Raw genomic sequence first — 14,904 nt, 5'->3', positions numbered from 1 at the left:
TTAGTATCAGACTGCAGCTGATGATTCTTTTCATTCTGGATCAATCTGCTAATTATTTCCTTCATCAATACATTGATTGTTTGGTTTGCAAAGATACTGCCATCACAGTAACCCAGAGCCCAAAGTGACACCTTCACAACGAACAGTCCAAAGATCAACGTGACAACAAACATCACAGTTATTAAGATCATTCAGAGGAGAAGCAGCAGATCTTCATGAGAAGCTGAAAGATGACATGTTTGACAGGGGAAATTACTTAAACCGACTGATCGATCAGCTGTACTTGTATAAACTGTTGGAAGTTTAATTTATAACATTTCATAAACTCGTATTATGTGTAAAAATCTGAATTTTTAAAGTAGCTGTCAGATAAATGTAGTGAAGTAAAAAAGTAAAAAAATACTGAGATGTTGTGGGTGTACCTCAAATGTGTAACTAAGTACAATACGTGAGTACTACTCAGTAGTAACAAACACTCAGCAGGTCTCTTGTTGAAGTGAAAAATGATTTAATTAGTTTCAGATAGAACAAATAAATACGACGTCTGTTTAAAAGGTGTTCAGGCAGCAGGTGCAGCTGTCGGTCCTCTCCTCTAACTGCACACAGTATTTAAAATATTTTATTAAAATATAGCTTTTCATTTTTTTCTTCCATGAAAATAAAAAGTATAAATTCATCACAACTCATTCTGTGAGGTTTGTTTTCAGGTGTGAAAAGTTGAGCGGGTCACCTGTGTGAGCAGGAAGTGTAGTTTATCAGCTGGAAGTGCTGCGAGGATGAAGGACACTTTAAAAACATCCATAAAAACTCCTATAAAATACTGAAGGACACTTCTTACTCTGCTCTGTCTGTAAATAGCAGCTTTTTAGATAATGCATAAAATAGTTCTGTAGTGTTCTCTGGTCCTAAGATTTACTGAGCGAGCGCCGCGTCGCTCAGAGGCTCAGTAGGAGCGTCCAGCAGCTCGAACATGTCGTCGATGACCTGCCACAGACAGTTCTCCAGTGGGAAGTCGTTGTCCACCAGGTTGACCAGGAAGTAGTTGTCATGGATGTACTTGATGATCATCCGGGACGGGGACTCGTCTTCATACAGCTTGGCCCACTGCTCGATCCACAAGGCGAAGGCCTCGTCCTGAGAAAGACACAGGGACAGGTCGGAGGACGCTGACTTGTGCTGCTGATAGCGTTTTAGTTTTTATTCATCACATCGACTGCGGGATGAGGATTGTCTATGTGCTGGGGAGATTCATCGACGTCATGGATTAAGGAAATATGTCAGTTTTTGTGTCGTGTGTCGGCGCCTCACAGCACCCTACTGGCTGCAGCTTTTTTGTTTTAAATCGCTCTCTGTCCACACCAGTGTTTTATCTGCGTATCGGAACTGATCCCCGTCTGTTTTAAAACGACTGAAAACGCACATCATGACCGTTCAAATTCACTGGGCATGTGTGTGCCGGTGTAAACAGGAAGCAGATTGTCTGCTCTGCAGCTGCAGAAGATTCGGCTAAAGAAGAATGTTCCGTAGACTGTCATTGCAAATTAAATACTAGGGTTGAATTGATTCATCGATTACTATTAAAGAAGACTAAATGCATCGACACAAATTCTTTGCATCGATGCTTCGTTTAATCCATGTAACTTTACAGCACACTGTTTCGCAGGGACATTTATTACGGTCGCACATCGTGCTTACGCTGTGAACACGACGTGATTATAACGGCGCTGTTTGCAAAGTGGAGGAAGAGAGAGAAAATAGCGAGGGACGAAGAAGAAAGTGTCCAGAGTGTGGGATTATTTCAAGCTAAAGAAAACAACAACTGTAATGTTACCGTCCGTCAGCCGTAAAACTGCCAGCGGACCACAGGCAAGGGAACAGTAACAGCAACTTTAGCATTTAACTGAAACCGTGACTGACTGTTGAGTTGAAGCCAAAGTAAGCCGCAGTCCTCAGCTGAAAATGTGCACATCGTTCTCCTGGGTGGGCAGTGAGTTGTAGCCTCACAGTCAGGAGTTAACTGGGTGTCGGGAGCTGCACCTTTTAACTCCCCTGCAGCTCTCTCTGTAGCTCTGACAATCCCTGCTACCTGCGTGTGCTAATCCACCCTTTCACCCAGATTCTTTGTCTTTAGAATAACCAACAGCAGCTGTTTCGTGTGCAGGATCGCTCATTTCCCGTTTCACGTGTCTTCTTGACAAAACGTGGTTTGGAGACCAGCGTCGGGTGACACAGCAGCCGTCAGCTCCTGTAGTGTGCGTGTGTCCCTGTCACCGATCAGTCAAGTAGTGTGAACGGCCACAACAACTTCAAGACTGCCGTCATATGACGGCAAGTTGTGTGAACGGCACGGCCGACGCTGACGGTCGTGTAGTCTGCACGAGCCTTTAGTATAACTTGTAGCACTCAGCTGTCTGGTTGTTGGTCTGATGTTTGCTGTATGACACACTGAATTTCCGAAAGCACCAATAAATATTTATCACTTAGAAACGTTCACAGCTGATCCCGTTACCGGGAGGGGGGCGCTGCTTCTTAAACGACGCATCAATGAATTGTTGAAATAATCTATGGAAGCTTCGAATACTAAAATCATCGTTAGCTGCAGCCCTAGTAAATACAGAGACATGCACAGTACAAGTGTGCAAGTGTTATTTACATAGTACAACATATTTTAATAAAAACACTAAAACTAAAACTCTGTCAGTGTTTCTGTTTCTTTGCATGACTGATAAGAGCCAATCAGAAAGCCAAACGTGAGCGTCTGAGTCGTTTTCACCTGTCTGCACTACACGCTACTCTGGAGTTTAAAACCAAAAACGGGTTCAGCAGTGTTCTCAGACTTCTCTTTTAGGTGTTCAGATTCACCGTTTTAGTCTGAACGGGAGGCAGAAACGTAGCAGAAGTAACTAGAGACTTGTTTTAAAATATGCCACTATTATTAATCTAATGAGCTTTATTTGTCTCTTTCAGGATGACCGAATAACATACTGAATTATAAAGTTTATCAAGTTGTTGATATTTATTTTGGACACTGTTATTAATCGATTAATAAAAATGTATCTTTAGAATAATCAATAAATTAGTCATTTAAGATTAATCAATTTTAAAAATGTGAAGCACTGAAACTGACCAGAGTGCCACACATCTGCTCTACCTGCCAAGAGGAGCATTAAGCCCCTCCCCTCTGTGCTGACCCTTCAAAGACTTTCTGCAGTAACAAATCAAACTGTCTTAGAGCCTCTGATGCTGTGTATGACTCCAGAGTGGCGAGTGGACGCTGTCCCGTGTCCCCTAATGTTCACTGATAGATCAGGTCAAATCAAATATTACATGTTATTATAATAATGATGAGTTTCCCCAAAATGGGGAAAGTCAGTCTGTCAAACATCTCATTTCATATCGTCTGCACGTTGGATGACAGATAACACCCAGCTGAACACATCAGCACTCAGCCTCCGACTCACCTTCCAGTACATGAAGCTGACCGGGTCCACCACTGTGGGCTGAACGATCTCCCTGCCTGGAAAGATCCCCCACGTCACGGCGTTGGGCTGCATGTCGGGGGCGTTGGTCAGGTTCCGGCCCTGCACACAAACGTTCACGGTGACGTAGCATGACCTCACACACACAGACGGAGCGGCTGCTGCTTTCTGTTCAGACTCACGTGCACGTTAACGATGTGATAATTAACCCGGGGCTCGTACTTCTTCAGCACTTTCAGGAGAGCGGTCACGTTTTCGCTGGAGGTGAAGAACTCCAGGTAGGCCTGTGGGACAGAAAACCAGAGGATGAAGGCTCTGTGTCCCCTCAGAGCTGCACCCAGGGGCCCCGACGAGTGCTCCTACCTTCTGGAAGACGTAGCCCCCGGCTGGTCCCCAGCCCACGATGGGGTCTGTGGAGGGTTTGCCATTGATGTTGGGCTGAGAGTTGATGGTGAGGACTCCTCGTCTGTTCACCTTCTCCAGCTCGTCCTTCAGCAGGTTGGTCTCAGGGGCCAGAGGCTCGTCGTTCCAGGGCAGACACATCACCTAACAGAGGAGAAACCTGGTTTAAAGGATCTGCTTCTCTTTCCTTCTGAGAGTCAGGCGTTCAGATGCATCTCAGTCTGGAGTCAGGTTAGCTTAGCTTAGCACAAAGACTGGCTCTGTCTTAAGTCCTGAACACACAGACACGAGACTGAGACGAAAGAAAGAAAATTCATTTTCATAACAACGTCCTTGAAGTCAGACTGATGAGCTGTAGGGCATCGCGACAGGCTTAGAACGGTCTCAGAAATTACAATTCCAGTGAAATCTTTTGGAATATTTGGTACTGAATCTGATCATCGGTTCCAAATTTAACAAGTGCAGCTTTGGTTTCCCAAGCAGCCACCAGACTTCCAGGCGCTTGCTCCGCTGCAGCCATGGAGCACAGTAAGAATCAAAAGAAAGAATCAGAATTGTTAAAATCAAAATCGATAGTTTCTGACAGTTTAAAGCTGAGACCGGCGTTCCCGGTTCCTCCTGGTCTACCTTGTGTCCGCTGAAGTTTGACTGAGCGGTGATGTAGCAGGTGAAGACCTCGTAGACACTCTCTTCATTCTTCAGCTCGTGGCCCCACATCTGCAGCAGGGCGTCTTTGGAGGACTTGCTCTTCAGGTAGAACAGGTAGTAGTCATTCAACTCACCGAAGGCCGGAGAGGACGAGTTCCCCCTGAACACATCAGTCACCAGTTTATACCAAGTCACTCTCTGTTCTGACATTCATTCAGGTTCTGTCCTGTAAACTGTGCTGAGCTTATGTGGACTTGAGTTTACCATCTGCCGTTGGGGAAGTCGTCCCAGTCCTGGGTCCTGTAGATGTAGCTCTTTGGCCTGGAGGCCCAGAAGATGGGTCGAACATCTTCCACCTTGCGTTTGGGATGAGCGCTCACTGCCCACGGGAGAGGCCGCCTGGCAAACACAACAAGCCCTAAAGCTCTAAAACCAGGATCCAAAGTCTCTCTAACAACTGGGGATCCTGGACTTCTCACCAATCTAACAAACATTCAGCAGCCAGAGCAGCAGATTTAATGGGATGAAGTTATTGATTTGACTGCTGATCAATTCATTTATTTCAACAGTAAAAGTTACAAAAACTAACAAAGACACAAACACAGCTGTATGTTACACATCAGTGCAAATATATTCAGTAGCCTGGAGTGAAAAAGTAATCCAAGTACTAAAGTAAAGATGTGTGTTCTATGTGTACGCCACCAGTCAGAAGTTTTAGAACTCCTACCTTGTTTGTAGTTCTTCTGTAAATCTCAGTAGTTCAGGTCCAGTGAAAAACCTTAAATGGTACCAAAGTTAAAAACAACGTTTACGTCACCAAAACAGACATTTTCACATCTAAAACGAACAATGTTCATTATTTCACTGTAGGATCAACTGATGACCAGCTGCTCCATCTTCCTTCATTAATATTATATACAGTATATATAATATAGTCCAAATAAAGCTTCTGAGGGTGGATTAACAGGCGGTTCCAAGGTGTTTACTGTAGAAATGTTTCATTTTCTGCCACTGCTAAGAATAACCAAAGAAGGTAAAGACAAAGTTTAGGTCAGAAAAACTGGGAAATAATATAAATTTAGAGATAAACAGTTTTTAGGGATCAATAACGAGTTATCAACTTCAACTTACAGTGAAATAATGAACAAAACTTCATTTGATTGTTTATTTTAGATGTGAAAATGTCTGTTTTGGTGACATAAATATTTTTAACTTTGGCAGTTTGCTGCTGACTTTGGTACCATTTAAGATTTTTCACTGGACTTGAATTACTTGGATTACTACAAACATGGTGGAGTTCTATAAATGTGACACTGGTTTTGCACAGTGGCTCTCTGATAGATGTTATATTGGCAGTACAAACAGGATATTGTTGATTTGGCTCCACCTTCTGCTCAGTGTGCTGTAAACAGGCAGTGGAGGGACTCACCTGGGGTCCTCTATCCACAGGCCCAGCTGGCGCAGCACCTCCATGGTGGCCACCTCACGGTTCAGCGTGTAGAAGTGGAGGCCGGGCACCTTCCCGCTGTCCAGCAGCACGCGGCACATCTCCACCGCCTGCTGGATGCCGTAGCTCCTGATGGCGGCGTCGTTGTCTTTGATGGGCTCGATGACTCTGGTGATCTCCTCCGGGACCTCGAGCTTCGACAGCTTGACGAGTTGGCGCAGCGACTGATAGCCCTGGAGAGGAACAGGTCCCAGCTTTAGTCCAGACTGTCGTCTGATTGGATCATTTTAAAGGTAAGCAACTGGCTTCACTCCATCTCCATCGACGGAGCCTTTAAGCTTCGTGGCGATCACCACAAGGGACCGGGTCTGGTCTCTTGAGTACAACCTTCAGCTCTCCTCTGTACATGGGGAATTATCTGGCGCTCTGCTTATCAGTATTTGATTTATTTATTTATTTATCAGCCAACATGAAAATACTGGTATAAATGAGATAACCTGTAATACAGGCCAGCAGCAGATTATCAGCTGACCTTGACTCTGGATCAGGTCCAATAAAAAGGATCTGTAGAGGACGACTACAACAAAGCCCTGCAGCCAGAGGCCTGGGCTCCTGGGAGAAGGTTTCCCAGTATGACCCCTGTGACTTCTTCCTGTTCCTGGAAGCAGCTGCGAGTTACCTGAATGGGGAAGATTCCAGGTAGGATGGGGCACGTGATGCCAATCGCCCTGCAGTCATCCAGAAACTTGAAGAACGTGTCCGCTCTGAAGAACAGCTGGGTGATGATGAAGTCTGCTCCAGCGTCCACCTTCTCCTTCAGGTGTCTGAGATCCTGCTCGTAGCTCTCTGCCTCGGGGTGGCCCGTGGGGTAACCTGGATACACAGACACGTTTAAAAACCTGCAGACGGACGCTTGAACCTCCTGGTGCTGACGTGGAGGCTGAAAACCTGCACACCTGCCACACAGATGTCAAAGTAATCGTCAAACTCAGATCGGATGTGTTTGACGAGGTCGATGGCGTGGTTGAAGCCTCCCTCTTCCTCCTCCCAGTCGGCTCCCACCGGATCTGCAGGGACAGATCACAGATGTAACGAGGAGCTCTGAGATACTCTGTCCTGAGAGGAACCTGTAAACACAAACCTCCTCTGAGGGCCATGATGTTCTTGAGGCCCAGGTGCTTGGCCTTGGCCAGGTGGCCCGTGATCTTCTCTTTGGTCTGGTTGCAGCAGGTGAGGTGGAGGATGCTCTCCAGGCCGCAGTAGTTGACCGCTGTGCTGGCGATCATCAAGGACGAAGTCTCCTTGTCTGAGCCCGGGTCCCCCGCTGGGTGCCAGGTGATGTCGATGAACAGGGGCCCCCCGGAGCCCATGCGGTCAAATCTGAAGGAAAATGGTAAGAAGTTGATGGAAAGTGTGCAGAGAATGATTGAGGGGTTGGTGATAACGCTGTATTGATTAGCCATGACTCTGATCTCTGTCCTCTTCTGTAGAACTGCAGCTGGATCAGAAGAAAGCTGAATGAAGTGTTGCTGCAGCGTGACGAAGCAGCAGGTCTCACACTGTTGAACAAGTTATTTTACAAACAGCCTTACAGTTACAGCCGGGCAAGAAACGAATAATTACAGCAATATAAATTTCCTCAATAGAAATATTTCTTTCTTAAAGCTGCAACGATTAGTTGACAACTATTAAATAAAACTATTTTGATGATCGATTAAATCGCTTTGAGTCAGTCAATTTTTAAAGAAAAAAATGTGAATATTTTATGGTTTCTGTGACAGTAAACTAATATATTTGGGTTGTGGCCAAAAGAAGACGATTAAGGACGTCACCTCTGGCTGTGAGAAACACTGATGAACACTGAACATTTTCCAACCTGTTCTGGACCTAATCAATTAATTGAGGAAATAATCCACAGATAATTAGAGAATGAAAATAATCGTAAATTGCAGCCCTAATTTGGATTACGAATTAATCAGCACTTAATATTTCTATTAAGATATTTATTTTGATGAGGAGAAAGGATTGAAAAAAAGATTTCAATTAATTTTACTTCTGAAAAAAAGATTTTATTATTATAACTGTTTTCAATGACCTCAGTTTTGTGTTTGTTCTGACCATAAAGAAAAGTTTAAAACCACAATTAACCATCTGGTTTCTTCGACTTTCACTCAGGAGCAAAATTCAGCCTTTAAACGTGAATGAAATGACATTTTATCGTGAAAACATTTTTGCCAAGCCCTAGTTTGGCCCTTGTTGCAAGGGCGTCACTTTGTGTTGAAAAGTGGTGGGGACATAGGAGCTCAGATTAGGGGTTTGAAGAGACACACGAGAAATCACAATATGCAATATTAGGTTTGCGATAAGGAGATGAAAAGATCCTTAAACAGTGTATTAAAGATATCCTCAATGCAGAGATATATGAGCGGGGGTTCTGGGCGGACCTCCCCGAGGAAATATTGATAATCAAACACTTCATTTCCTGCATTCTGGTATCTGTACCAATTTATGGTGGAAATATTTTTACTTATGTAAAAGGAAACAAATCAGGTAGCACGTGGCATTTCAAAATATATTAATATAATATAATGCAGTGCAGCTCTCAGTCAGTTTCGCATGCAATATCATCCCTGCTGAGGCGACACATACTGTATGCAGGCATGATTTAGTCTCTTTTGTCATGTTCACAGGGAGAGAACAGAAAACTTGGCCAAAAACAAACTTAAGATGTTGTTAAAGTTACTGATCACTGCTGCATGTTTTTGGGTCATTTTATGATCAGTACCGTGGGTTTTTTAGCTTAAAAGGTTCAGTGTGTAATATTTCTGAGGATCTATCGACAGAAATGCAATACGAGTTCCATAACTATGCTGTCATTGGTGTGTAAAGACCTTACATAATAAACCGTTATGTTTTAATTACCTTAGAATGAGTCATTTCTATTTACATAACCGCGGGTCCCCCCTTCCATAGACGTCGCCACGTTGCGTCTTCATGTTTCTACAGTAGCTGAAAACGGACAAACAGCTCTGCAGAGCGCATTTCATCACTACGTTATTCTTGTTCTACTTCTGGTAGAATTCAGGCAGTGTAGACACTCATCACTATGTTGAACACGTACGTTAGAAAAAGAAGATGCAGTAATAATATACTGCAGGGCTCGGCAAATAAGTTTGCAACAGAGATATATCGACTTCCATTGACATATTGTTTCACTTGCTCAGTTAGTAAAATGCAGGATTTGCACCTGGAGGTTTATGAGTTCAATCACGCCTTTAGACAATTTGTTTTTCTCTCTTCAACGAATTGATTCTGCAGCGATCGTTTCTCACATTACAGCATGTGCTGCAGTGTTTGTGTTTCGGTGTTTGATCCACATCCATCAACCTACAGACGCTTTTTCATACCCCAGTATCTCCAGGCAGAGGACATTTAGGGGAATCACCTTCTATGACGGCTCTTCCAGAGGTGTGTCAAGCAGGCTACAGACTCTTTTAATGTCGTTCAGAAGTTTTCAAAGTAAAAGTTGCTGCCATGACTGAGATCTACAGTGGGTACGGAAAGTATTCAGACCCCTTTACATTTTTCACTCTTTGTTTCATTGCAGCCATTTTCCAAAAATCAAAAAAGTTCATTTTATTTCTCAGTAATGTACACTCAGCACCCCATCTTGACAGAAAAAAACAGAAATGTAGAAATTTTTGCTGAAATATCACATGGTCATAAGTATTCAGACCCTTTGCTCAGTATTTAGTAGAAGCACCCTTTTGATCTAATACAGCCATGAGTCGTTTTGGGAAAGATGCAACAAGTTTTTCACATCTGGATTTGGGTATCCTCTGCCATTCCTCCTTGCAGATCCTCTCCAGTTCTGTCAGGTTGGATGGTAAACGTTGGTGGACAGCCATTTTCAGGTCTCTCCAGAGATGCTCAATTGGGTTTAAGTCAGGGCTCTGGCTGGGCCATTCAAGAACAGCCACGGAGTTGTTGTGAAGCCACTCCTTCGTTATTTTAGCGGTGCGCTTAGGGTCATTGTCTTGTTGGAAGGTAAACCTTCGGCCCAGTCTGAGGTCCAGAGCACTCTGGAAAAGGTTTTCGTCCAGGATATCCCTGTACTTGGCTGCATTCATCCTCGATTGCAACCAGTCGTCCTGTCCCTGCAGCTGAAAAACACCCCCACAGCATGATGCTGCCACCACCATGCTTCACTGTTGAGACTGTATTGGACAGGTGATGAGCAGTGCCTGGTTTTCTCCACACATACCGCTTAGAATTAAGGCCAAAAAGTTCTATCTTGGTCTCATCAGACCAGAGGATCTTATTTATCACCATCTTGGAGTCCTTCAGGTGTTTTTTAGCAAACTCCATGCGGGCTTTCGTGTGTCTTGCACTGAGGAGAGGCTTCCGTCGGGCCACTCTGCCATAAAGCCCCGACTGGTGGATTGCTGCAGTGATGGTTGACTTACTACAACTTTCTCCCATCTCCCGACTGCATCTCTGGAGCTCAGCCACAGTGACCTTTGGGTTCTTCTTTACCTCTCTCACCAAGGCTCTTCTCCCCCGATAGCTCAGTTTGGCCGGACGGCCAGCTCTAGGAAGGGTTCTGGTCGTCCCAAACGTCTTCCATTTGAGGATTATGGAGGCCACTGTGCTCTTAGGAACCTTAAGTGCAGCAGAAATTTTTTTGTAACCTTGGCCAGATCTGTGCCTTGCCACAATTCTGTCGCTGAGCTCTTCAGGCAGTTCCTTTGACCTCATGATTCTCATTTGCTCTGACATGCACTGTGAGCTGTAAGGTCTTATATAGACAGGTGTGTGGCTTTCCTAATCAAGTCCAATCAGTATAATCAAACACAGCTGGACTCAAATGAAGGTGTAGAACCATCTCAAGGATGATCAGAAGAAATAGACAGCACCTGAGTTAAATATGAGTGTCACGGCAAAGGGTCTGAATACTTATGACCATGTGATATTTCAGTTTTTCTTATTTAATAAATTTGCAAAAATTTCTACATTTCTGTTTTTTCCTGTCAAGATGGGGTGCTGAGTGTACATTACTGAGAAATAAAATGAACTTTTTAGATTTTTGGAAAATGGCTGCAATGAAACAAAGAGTGAAAAATTTAAAGGGGTCCGAATACTTTCCGTACCCACTGTAGTTCAGCACCGCTATCAAAGTATTTATTTATATTTTTTGCCACTACCTGTGATGGACTGGCGACCTGTCCAGGATGTACCCCACCTTTCGCCCGATGTCAGCTGGGATTGGCTGCAGGCCCCCGCAACCCTGTACGCGGGATAAGCGGTTGACGATGGATAGATGGATGGATGGATGGATTTTTTGCCACTATCAAAGCACCATAATCTGACCGTGGGCTGCCGGTCAGCTTTGGCGAGGGTCCATAATCACAGAGAGAATAAACATGTTTCCTTTGTCAATGTTTGTATGTAACGTTTTCTCTTAAGTGGTTTATAATGGACTGTAGTGCAGAAACAGTGTTTCTCTTGGCTTACATTTTCCATGTTATCTGTCAGTGGCCAAGTCACAATAACATATAGTTTTACTAAATAATTAAGTAAATATAGTTTCTTAATAAATATACCTTATGAAACCTAATTTCTTGACTGGCCACTCTCTGCTGTCTCAGAAGAGAAACGCTTTGTGCTGTGTCAGCCACTGTAGCTGTCCTACGCTCTTTGAAAGGGTAGGGGGCAGTGGTAGACTGGAATGTTGGTTGCAATTCACAACCCTCACCACTAGATGCCACTAAATCTTACACACTGAACCTTTAAGTTACTTTTTTTTGGACAATGCACATTTGTTTCTTCTATATTTTAATTGCACTGCAGGTTTTCTTAGTTTGCAAATAAACCTTTCTAAAGGCATTTTTATTTGTTATTTAACTGCAAGCTGCATGTGTGTTTTTAAAAACAAATTATGATTTTAAAAGTGATGGGGACAAAATCAGTCATTTCAAAAAGTGGTGGGGAAATGTCCCCAGCGTAAATGACACCTATGCCTTATTGAAGCCCACTTGCCTTGAGATGAGGTTCACGGCCCCGCTGGCTGTGCGGGGAGGGAAGAACTCCAGCGAGAACCAGCGGTCTCCGGACTCCGTCCTCCTCCGCATCTTGTCCCGCAGCCTGTCCGAGCGGTCTGCGTCCAGCACCGGCGTGGAGCACCGGGAGCTCTCCTTGGAGCTCTCCCCGCAGCTGTTGCTGGCCCCGCTGGAGTCGCTCGACTGCCAGCTGCCTTCCCCCCGCGGAACCTGGTTCACCATGATGTCAGACTAACGGTATATTCTGAGAAGGAGAAGAACAATCTCTGTAGCCCGGCTCTGACAGCATAGGAACACACGCCACACCAAACCCCAGTCAAAATGTACTCATTTATAGCTCAGTGACAACATACAACAGTCCTCCCTGAACACACTGGGAGCCCATGGGCCTCGTGTCCTACCTGGTTTACAGCGAGGTGAACTCTAACCTGACTGACACGAGCCGCTCGCGTTGTACCCGGTTATATCGGTAGTGTGCGCGCACATGCACGCTACAGTGTGATAGTAGTAAACAGCTGACGTTATTTTGAGCCCGGCGGAGCGTAGCTCGCTAACGCGACGTTAGCCGGTTATTTCATTAAAGGAGAACTACAGAATACATCTAATATTTTGGTACCGCCCCGAACTCGCAGCTAAGCCCGGGTACGTTGTGTCCACACCGGGAAAGTTAAGCATCGCTTCTCCCGCACCAGGTTGTCTTTGTGCTGCCGCCGCGCTGCGTTCACTCATCACGGAAACCATGTGTATCACACAAAGGCTGAGGGGAGAAACAGGGAGCCCACTCCTCGTGAAGACGTTATAAACATTTATATATATGAACCGGACCCGGAATCTAAAACGTATAATAAGCCTTTCACACTTAACTTGTTCACATCATACATTAAGTCTCACTAAATAATAAGATTTTAAATAATACACACATGCTAATAAGGTTGTGTCCGGCTCTGTTGTGTGCGTGTTACATTTATTTTAAATAACTACATATTCTTGTAAACCCAAGCGATCAAATCATGTTAATATTAAACAAATGTTTAACAGTTGTGGGTTTCCCCACGGGCCACAAATGAAGCACGGCAGCTCCCGGTATTAAAGGGAATCACACTGGCGCGATGTTCTGTGGCTGCGCAGTGTGTATGACATTTTAAAATCAGCTGTTACCAAAATCAAATCGTTTTACAATCAATACAAAAATTAATAGTCACCGAATTCCACAGTAATGTGTCTTTATCATGTCTTTATGCGTATGTTTAAAGAGTTTTGGTAGTGCATAAATTACCCGCAGTTTTGAACGCCCTGTTTTGGCGTCACATGACACTGATGATGCGTTTATATGGCATGGGAAACATGAAAACTTTACAAACATGTTGACAACCTTACTGCACGTTTTAATATATACTTTTTTTGGACAGCGTTGACATTTTATTTGCAGTAAACATGCTGTAGGGTGTACCGCTTGTTACAAGTGTTTTTAAGGTTTTTCCAGCGGTTTTGATGTTTTTCAAACTAACAGTATTGACAGCTGTCCCACAGGCCGTGAACGCAGCATGACACAACAGTGAAGATGGCGTGTTGTGGAAACTGTTTTTGTTGCCAGTGTTGCTGCAGAGAAGGAGAGACGCGGACACCAGAGGAGCTGGTAAACACAGATATGATTAGTGGGCAAGTCGGGGGTCTCTGGGTTGTTTTCTAACATTAATAAGATGTTTATTTCCCACGGAATGGCTCATGAGCTCTCCTAAGTGCTCCATTCTGGCTCCACCCTGCTGCTCACTGTTCTGTTGTCATGTAGCGACACAATAACCCTCCATCTATTACCAGTGCATATACCACATGATAATTCTCCCTATAGCTTCACCTCAGTGGGGTGATGCTGGCTGTTTTTCCTCATGCGCATGGAGAGAAAGCTCTTCGACCAAACACCGTTTACAAATCTGGCTTCCTGGCTTCCTTCCTATTTAATAAAGCTAATTAACCCCGCTTTACACCATATAGTGGTTTAATTGGCTAATCAGAACCCCTTCTTTTATCGGGCACGCACCTGGGACATCTACATTTGAGTACATTCGGGTTTTCTTAAATTAAAGTGTTGTCTTGGAGCTGTGTTAGCTTACTCTCTGTCAGGCGTTTACGTTTGTGAAATACGAATTCTGAATGGAGTCTGGCGTGGTCTTCTTACTATTCATGAACGGCGATACACTGTCATAATGTGCTTGGTATTGAGGAAACTAAGTGCAGCCCCAGTGGGAGCAGAACTCCCCAAAGTCTCCATAATTAATCTGCATTCAGCTACAGACTTGTAGTTTGTATAGGGCTTCATTTACTGTCCCTGCTGTGCTGGAAGTGTCTGTATTTTAATTATACTGTGTTCGTCTTTCACCCCGAGACAATCCTTGGGGAAATCCGAGAAGAAGATGATGAAATTCTGCCCAGGAAGGACTATGAGGTGAGAGACGTGATTAGGAAAAAGATCTCCAGCCCGCGCTATCTGGTTCATGCTGGTCCAGGTGGATGCATGTCTGGCCCAGGTGATAGTTTTACAGTTTTTGTCTTTCACAGAGCTTGGATTATGACCGCTGCATCAACGAGCCCTACGTGGAAGTTCTGGAGGGGATGGACAACAAGGTAAGTGTCTTGTGTTGATGCTCAGATGTCCACAGAGCAGACAGATGATCTGTCTTCACCTTGTTTTACCTGTGCTATGTTTGATTGAGAATCTACTGACAATGAGGTGTGCTGCAATGTTTCTCAGTATAAAACCTGGAACCTCCCAGAGCTGCTTTTGTTCTTAAGTTACATCCATGATCTATTTAACTGGCCTCTGTTTGATGTGAGGACAACACTTAACTAGTTTCTTTTAGTCTTACAGAAA

General features: G+C 44.3%; 2 protein-coding genes across 5 annotated transcripts in view; one reads left to right on the top strand and one right to left on the bottom strand.

The window, feature by feature from the left end:
- Positions 1 to 486: 486 nt before the first annotated feature.
- On the bottom strand, positions 487 to 12,748 carry mthfr (methylenetetrahydrofolate reductase (NAD(P)H)). 3 transcript variants are annotated; one of them, XM_038721600.1, is made up of 13 exons: positions 12,437 to 12,748; positions 12,016 to 12,279; positions 7,118 to 7,356; positions 6,933 to 7,043; positions 6,656 to 6,849; positions 5,959 to 6,209; positions 5,257 to 5,307; positions 4,794 to 4,928; positions 4,509 to 4,689; positions 3,843 to 4,025; positions 3,662 to 3,763; positions 3,462 to 3,581; positions 487 to 1,134 (listed from the first exon to the last, which is right to left on the bottom strand). In XM_038721600.1, the coding sequence occupies exons 2-13, from the start codon at positions 12,255 to 12,257 to the stop codon at positions 913 to 915; spliced, it is 2,031 nt and encodes a 676-aa protein (XP_038577528.1). In that variant the 5' UTR covers positions 12,258 to 12,279; positions 12,437 to 12,748; the 3' UTR covers positions 487 to 912. The 3 variants fall into 3 exon arrangements, with proteins under 3 accessions (XP_038577528.1, XP_038577529.1, XP_038577530.1); XM_038721601.1 differs by lacking the exon at positions 12,437 to 12,748 and having other exon boundaries at positions 12,016 to 12,408; XM_038721602.1 differs by lacking the exon at positions 5,257 to 5,307 and having other exon boundaries at positions 492 to 1,134; positions 12,437 to 12,745.
- A 687-nt stretch (positions 12,749 to 13,435) lies between these two features.
- The window catches only part of clcn6 (chloride channel 6), a 47,694-nt gene continuing 46,225 nt past the window's right edge, over positions 13,436 to 14,904 (top strand). The window contains exons 1-3 of one of the 2 annotated variants that reach the window (XM_038721583.1): positions 13,436 to 13,671; positions 14,419 to 14,478; positions 14,592 to 14,657. In XM_038721583.1, the coding sequence (XP_038577511.1) occupies positions 13,597 to 13,671; positions 14,419 to 14,478; positions 14,592 to 14,657 (201 nt within the window). In that variant the 5' untranslated portion in view covers positions 13,436 to 13,596. The remainder of the gene's footprint in view (positions 13,672 to 14,418; positions 14,479 to 14,591; positions 14,658 to 14,904) is intronic. The other variant, XM_038721582.1, reaches the window with a different exon arrangement.

This window comes from Micropterus salmoides, unplaced genomic scaffold (genome assembly GCF_014851395.1).
Source record: "Micropterus salmoides isolate LMB-PRFRI ecotype aquatic unplaced genomic scaffold, ASM1485139v1 Ms_hic_scaffold_16, whole genome shotgun sequence".
Taxonomy (NCBI): Eukaryota; Metazoa; Chordata; class Actinopteri; order Centrarchiformes; family Centrarchidae; genus Micropterus; species Micropterus salmoides.
Note: the sequence above shows the minus strand (reverse complement) of the source record. Positions and strands in the feature narration are given on the sequence as shown.